Below are 6,502 nucleotides of genomic sequence, written 5' to 3'. Positions count from 1 at the left end.
GCCTTCGGATCTCCTGAAGATCTCGCCTAAAAGTGCAGACCCCGATTCCACAGCCTTCTGGGACCCAAGATTTGCATTTCTGATGAGCTCCCGGGTGTTACAGATGCTGCTGGCCTCTGAATCGCACCTTCAGTAGCAAGGCCCGAAACCCAGCGGGAGTGGGGAGGGCGGAGCTGAGGTGCCCACGGACCCCCGAGCCCGCTCCTCTCTAGCTGCGGGTTGGGAGTCAGATAATTAGTCCTTATCTCTGGCGTCTCCACCAGGCTTGGCCGGAGGAAGAAACACCTGTGAAGCTCGCGGGGCCGGGCTTCAGCCATCATCGCACTGGGCCTTTTCAGCACCTGAGGCTGAAGTTACAGTGGGAACGTAAGGGGTTTTGGACTGGTCACTATGTCCCACCCCTTTGCCCCACTGCCTCGAGATTTTTCAAAATAAAATTGGGGAAGAAAAGTTAGGCATCTCAAAAATATTCTCACCACTTTGTTCTGAAATTAAGTGGAAGAAAAAAACATTAGGGGAAAATCAAAACATCTTATGGGGAGTTCCCTGGTGGTCTAGTGGTTAGGATTCAGCTCTTTCACTGCTGCAGCCCAGGTTCAACCCCTGGTCTGGGAAGTGAGATCCCACATCAGGCCTCTGCATGCCATGGCCAGAAAACCCCAAAAACCCCAAACCAAACCAAACCCCCTCTTATAGATCCCGGTTGGCTACTTAGAAGCATCTTTATATCTTGAAGAACAGATCTGTGTAGCCTCAGCGCCCAGGACAGGACAAAAGCGACAGTTTGTCTGAAATGACATCACAAAACCACAGCCTGAAAGAGTAACAGGTGAGGAATTTCTGGGCCTGACAGCTCTGGGCCTGACAGCTCTGGGCCTGACAGCAACAGCCAGCAGCAGATCCAGGATTCTAATCCAGATCAAGTCCTGCATCCTCTCACTGAGAATCAGAACGCGGTACATTAGCAAAGTACTACCACACGGTGCTCATCAGGCACACACAGAAATCAGCTTTTAAAAAGTATGAGTGGAGTTCCCGGCATGGTGCAGTAGAAACGAATCTGACTAGGAACCATGAGGTGGTGGTGGGTTCAATCCCTGGCCTCCCTCAGCGGGTTAAGGATCCAGCGTTGTTGTGAGCTGTGGTGTAGGTCAAAAATGCGGCTCAGATCCTGCGTTGCTTTGGCTGTGGCGGAGGCCGGCAGCTGTAGCTCCGATTCGACCCCTAGCCTGGGAACGTTCATATGCCATGGGTGCGGCCCTAAAAAGCCAAAACAATAAAATAAAAACTAAAAAGGAAAGTATGAGTAAATGCTGTTCCCCCTGGGGAGCCATAAAAGGTGATGACACCCTGGCCCCAGGTCACACCTTGCCATCACGTGTCCCTTATTCAAAGCACCACAGTGCACAGGAGCAGTTCACTGTTTATTAACCCCAAGCCTCTGGGGTCACTTGGAGCTGGTGTACTTGGTGACAGCCTTAGTGCCCTCAGACACAGCGTGCTTGGCCAGCTCGCCAGGCAGCAGCAGACGCACGGCCGTCTGCACCTCCCGGGATGTCAGCGTGGTTCGGCCCGAGTACTGGGCCAGCCGGGCGGCCTCGCCGGCCAGCCGCTCAAACACATCATTCACAAATGAGTTCATGATGCTCATGGCCTTGGAAGAGATGCCGATGTCGGGGTGCACCTGCAGAGGCAGCAGGACCAGTCTGTTAGCCAGGAGGCTCTGCGCGACGCCCCGAGCCCCAACTTGAGGACTGCGAGGCCGCCTCCTCAGCCTCTTCCCAGAGGCTAGGAGACGAGGAAACAGGGATGTGGGGTTTTGCTACTATATCCAAGTAAAAAAGAAAAAAAGTTTCTCCCATCTGTAAGGAATGCTCCCTCTTTTTCGCTTTTCTCATTTAATGCCTTTGATAGTATCCCATAGCACAGGCGAATCATAGTTTATCTCACCATCCCTCCCTTTAGGGACATTTAGGGGCTTTGTTTTGCTTTTTTGCTATTACTTTGTGTTGTAACAAATGTCTCTGAACACTTGTATGAGCACAAAGAAAGTGATTCCTAGAGGGTCTGTGCCTATAACTCAGTAGATCGTTACCAAATTATTCTCTAGAGAGGACACTCGACACAATCTCAGCATCAGACGAGGACTGAGGAGACCTGGGTTCTGTGGCTGTACCATGAGTCACTGTACCAACCATAAATAAGGCATGGAGTTCCTATCGTGGCACAGTGGTTAACGAATCCGACTAGGAACCATGAGGTTGCGGGTTCGGTCCTTGCCCTTGCTCAGTGGGTTAAGGATCCGGCGTTGCCATGAGCTGTGGTGTAGGTTGCAGACGTGGCTCGGATCCCGAGTTGCTGTGGCTCTGGCATAGGCTGGTGGCTACAGCTCCAATTCAACCCCTAGCCTGGGAACCTCCATATGCCGCGGGAGTGGCTCAAGAAATAGCAAAAAGCCAAAAAAAAAAAAAAAAAGGCAGTTGCTCTGTGCCTCAGTTTCCTCCTCTGTCACACAAGCTTTCCAACTAGGTGATCTCCAGGAAAACAAATGGTAGGGACCTTGAACAGTCCTGCAATGTGAGCAGGCAGACGCTTTCTCCATGAAGCGGGAGATGAGTGACTGCCTGACGATATATAGTCAGTGGTGGGGACAGAACTCAGGCTTCCCGCCCAGCCACTCCCTCTGCTCGTAGGACAGGAAACCTGAGCCAAAACCCCTCGTGCTGTCATCACATCCTGTTGGCAGGGTCGCCAGCGTGAGATGGTGGCTCCCCCACCGCCCGCCAGCACAGCACGTGGGTGAGTCGCTCGGAACCTCTTTGCTGCAAGCCCAGGCCTGGTCCAACCCTTCCCTCACAATTTCTGAGCTGAAAAGTTAGATGAAGCTACTATTCCCCACTCCACCTCACTTTCTTCAGGACACTGGGGGCTTTTTGGCTAATCCAGTCCCATCCTACCCGCCCCCCCCCCAACCCCGGGACCAAGCTGTCAGCTCACTCAAGCTGCTCAGGCGGTTCACAGTGGAGGTGGGATCTAATCTAACGAAGCTCCAGGCTACCCGCCTCCTCCGGCCCCAGCTCTGCTGAGCAGGGCAGCAGGTCTGAGGCCAGGTTGCCTGGGAGCCTCTGGCCACACTGGCTGGGTACCCATTGGTCCCAGGGACAGGCGCCAGCTGGTCACAGGAAGAGAGAGTGGGGGGCTTAGGGAGGGGTGGGACAGGCAGAAATATGGAGGGGCCTGCCTGGAGCCGGGGGGCCTGGCCTCCGCTGCTGTCAGGCCACGTGACTCAGCCTGCTGAGACTTTCTGTAGTCAGGCTTCTATCTATAAAACAGACCAAGCCCTCAGTGCCTCCAGCGCTGAGCCCTTGAGCGCTGCCTGTCTGCAGGGCTCCCCAAGACTGCAGTTCACACAAATTCCTCCTGACTCTAGCCACCACTAGCTAGTGCTTCTTGTTGGTACTGGTATGCGTTTGGCTCCTGATCATCTCCAGCTCGGCACTTTCTTGCCGGCTTCCTTTAATTATGTCCCATACAGTCTTCCTGTCTGTCCCAAAGCCCTGCAAGCGTCTGGACATCGTGAGAGCGTGTTTCATCGTCTCCCGCACATCACAGGGGGAGGACAGGACCTCTGAGGCTAAACAACACCCCTCAAGAGGGGCATGACATGCTGAGGGCACTCGCACCCCCGACCCAGTGCCCTCTCTGGGCTCTCTTGCCAGGACTCCACACACACACACACACACACATGCACGCACACGCACGCGCCAGCTCCTCTCTCACCTGCTTCAGCACCTTGTAGATGTACATTGAGTAGGTTTCTTTGCGCCGGTTGCGCTTTTTGGACTTCTTCTCCCCAGAACTACGGCCCCTCCGGCCGCCCCCCTGCTGCTGCTGCTGCTGCTGCTGCTGCTGCTGCTGCTGCTGCTGTCCATGCGCTGAGCTCATCCTCCCGCTCTGCCTGACAGCTTCTGCCAGCTCCTTGGGCGGCCTTTTATGAAGTCAGCGCCCGGCCCGCTGGGGTGGCGGTGGCGCTGGGGGCTGGCACCTGGGCGCGGGGGAGGGGCTTGGCCCAACCCCCTCCGAACGTGCTCTGAGTTGATTCTTAAAGAGCCTGATTGTTCCCTCCTCTCCCCCAGTGATTTCCTAAGAAACCCCCCACCAGCCCCCTTCCCCACCCAAAGTACTCCACACCTGTCAGAGGTCACGCACCCTGAACCCCTGCCATGCCCAGCCGGGCCCGCTGTGCGCATGTGGCTGAATGCTGGGGGTGGAGGGGTGCAGGAGGACACACTTCCCAGAGCTCTGCAATCTAGCTGAAGAGACACGACTGATTCACATGGAACAATTAAAGAACAGTGAAAGGGCCGGTGTGTGGGACAGAGCGTTCAGAAAAACTTAGTGATGGAGTTCCCTTGTGGTACACTGGGTTAAGGACCTGGTGTTGTCACTGCTGTGGCCCTGGTCGTTGCTGTGGTATGGGTGCAATCCCTGGCCTGGGAACTACCACATGCCACAGGTGCAGCCAAAAAAAGAAAGAAAAGAAAAAACTTGCTGAGGGCTACGATGGCCAGCGGCAGCTTCAGAGAATGAATAGGGACTTGAAGGTGGTCTGGTAGGACGGGTACCATTTAACTGGGGAGGAGAGAGGAGATGTTTTAGCTGGGAGGAAGGTGAGAGAGAGACAGTGTGAAAAGGAGGGAGAAACCAACGCGTGCAGGTACAGTGAAGTTTGGGCTGAAGGCGGAAGGTGGGGCAGAACCCGAGCCCAGGCCAGGCGGGAGGCAGCAGGAAGCACGGCTGAGAGGCCGGGGCAGAGCTGGGCGCTCTCCAGCCCTGAAGTCACCTGCGAAGGGGAGGGAAGAAAGGGCGCTGTTACTCGGAGAAGGTAACTTGTCCACTCTGCACCCACGTGTGAGCGAGTATTGCGGGTTCCTGTATGCTGAGATTCAAGACACCGGGAGCAACAGGACACGTTCAGGCTGTGGGGGAAGCGGGTTTTCCCAATCGAGGTGGGGCATCACCTGACAGGTGGTATCACCTGCCAGAGGGTGAAGAGCCGGAGCACCTCCTTTCCAACCCCCTCCTGAGGCACCCAGGAGAGTGATTCTTAGTCCAAAACAAGGCACTGCTAATTTTGGGCTTTTGTAGAAAGATGTTCTCTGTGGGCGTTAAGCATTCTTTAAAGCTTTTTGAGGCTTTCTGGACAAGTTGACTAGCCCCCTCCAGCTCAGTAGCCCCCCACCCCTTACACCTCCGGCACCACACTGGAGACCCCCAGACTTCCCAGGAGTTCTTAACATGCCCAGGCCTCCCCTGGGGCAGAGTGGCAGCTCTCATCTGCTCCCCTCAGCCCCATAACCGGGCCTCTGGATACTCAGGACAGACTGGCTTTGGTCATTTTCCCAAGCCCCACCTGAGGCACCCGCCAGCCAAGCCAGGCCCGCTGGGGTCAGAGGGTGGATGGAGCAGAAGCCCAGGCCCATCGCTCCAGCCTTGGCGTCTCAGGCTCAGCATCTCAGGCTCTTCACCTGATACCCACGGTCACCTCCGCCCGGGGAAGCTCTTCAACTCCCTGGTCCCGAGAGGATACTTACTCACCTTTGAAGTTAGAGCACCAATCCTGCCGTTCTTGGCAGCTGCTCACAGCTGCTCCCCCCATTAAGGCCTTCTGCATACCCTCCTGTCTAAGGCTCACCGCGGCATCTGATTTATGCCCCTGCTGCCTCGTTGACTTTCCCACTAGATCATCAACTCCTTGGGAGTCTAGACACCATCTGGGATTTTGGGGAGCGGGGGTGGTTCTACATAGTCTTAGATGCACTGTAACAAGCACTGAGAAATCACAGCTGGGTGCTTCCCCACAGGGATGGCTGCTGAGGTTTCAGGGCAGAGACGCCCCACGTGGGACAGGCTGTAAGTGCTAGGAAAGTTCAGACGGGCTACGTGGAGTTGTGGCTTAGACGGAGACATCACTAATGAAAACTAAGGCTGGGGACAAGTAAAGTAACAAAACTTCCTGTAACCCACCAGGGTTCAGGAGGTTGTGTGAAAATGCAAACTCCTGACCATTTCTGCATCTACCCCATCCCACCCAAAGGAACAGGCCTGAAGCCCAGGAACCTGCATCTTTAACAAGCATCCCTAGTGCACTGGTACGGGCAGCAGCAGGAAAGCCTCCAATGACTCTGAAAAGTGCTCCAGGTCAGCAGTTCTCAAAGGGGGTCCCCAGACCAGCAGCATCACCTGGGAACTTCCCAGCAATGTTAGTTCTTGGGCCCAGACCTCCAGAGCCAGAAACTCCAGGGTAAGACCTAACGCGTGAGCTGACGCGTCTTCCAGGTGATTCTGATACATGTTAACGTCTATGAACCACTGGCCTAGGAAAAAACCCAATTTCGAATCAGAAGAGAGTTTTCCAGTGCCTGTGGACTGGACCTTGGTGGGCATCCATCCAACGGACTCCCACCCCAGCTCTCGTTGAGGGGCAGTGAGTGCAGGGAGG

The 6,502-nt window shown here is 55.2% G+C and overlaps 1 protein-coding gene and 1 non-coding gene across 2 annotated transcripts; one reads left to right on the top strand and one right to left on the bottom strand.

Annotated features, from left to right (window-relative positions):
• On the top strand, positions 544-615 carry TRNAE-UUC. Its single transcript has one exon. It is a non-coding gene; the product is annotated as a tRNA-Glu (tRNA).
• On the bottom strand, positions 1,392-6,408 carry LOC102160938 (late histone H2B.L4-like). Its single transcript, XM_013990749.2, has 2 exons — positions 3,781-6,408; positions 1,392-1,684 (listed from the first exon to the last, which is right to left on the bottom strand). The coding sequence occupies exons 1-2, from the start codon at positions 3,943-3,945 to the stop codon at positions 1,448-1,450; spliced, it is 402 nt and encodes a 133-aa protein (XP_013846203.1). The 5' UTR covers positions 3,946-6,408; the 3' UTR covers positions 1,392-1,447.

This window comes from Sus scrofa, chromosome 18 (genome assembly GCF_000003025.6).
Source record: "Sus scrofa isolate TJ Tabasco breed Duroc chromosome 18, Sscrofa11.1, whole genome shotgun sequence".
Lineage (NCBI taxonomy): Eukaryota > Metazoa > Chordata > Mammalia > Artiodactyla > Suidae > Sus > Sus scrofa.
Note: the sequence above shows the minus strand (reverse complement) of the source record. Positions and strands in the feature narration are given on the sequence as shown.

What these genes read in the sequence shown, in the direction of transcription:
- LOC102160938 (XM_013990749.2), bottom strand. Translation starts at nt 3,945, where the DNA reads ATGAGCTCAGCGCATGGACAGCAGCAGCAGCAGCAGCAGCAGCAGCAG. An exon ending in TCTACAAGGTGCTGAAGCAG is followed by an intron (nt 1,685 to 3,780) that starts GTGAGAGAGGAG and finishes CTGCCTCTGCAG; the next exon opens with GTGCACCCCGACATCGGCAT.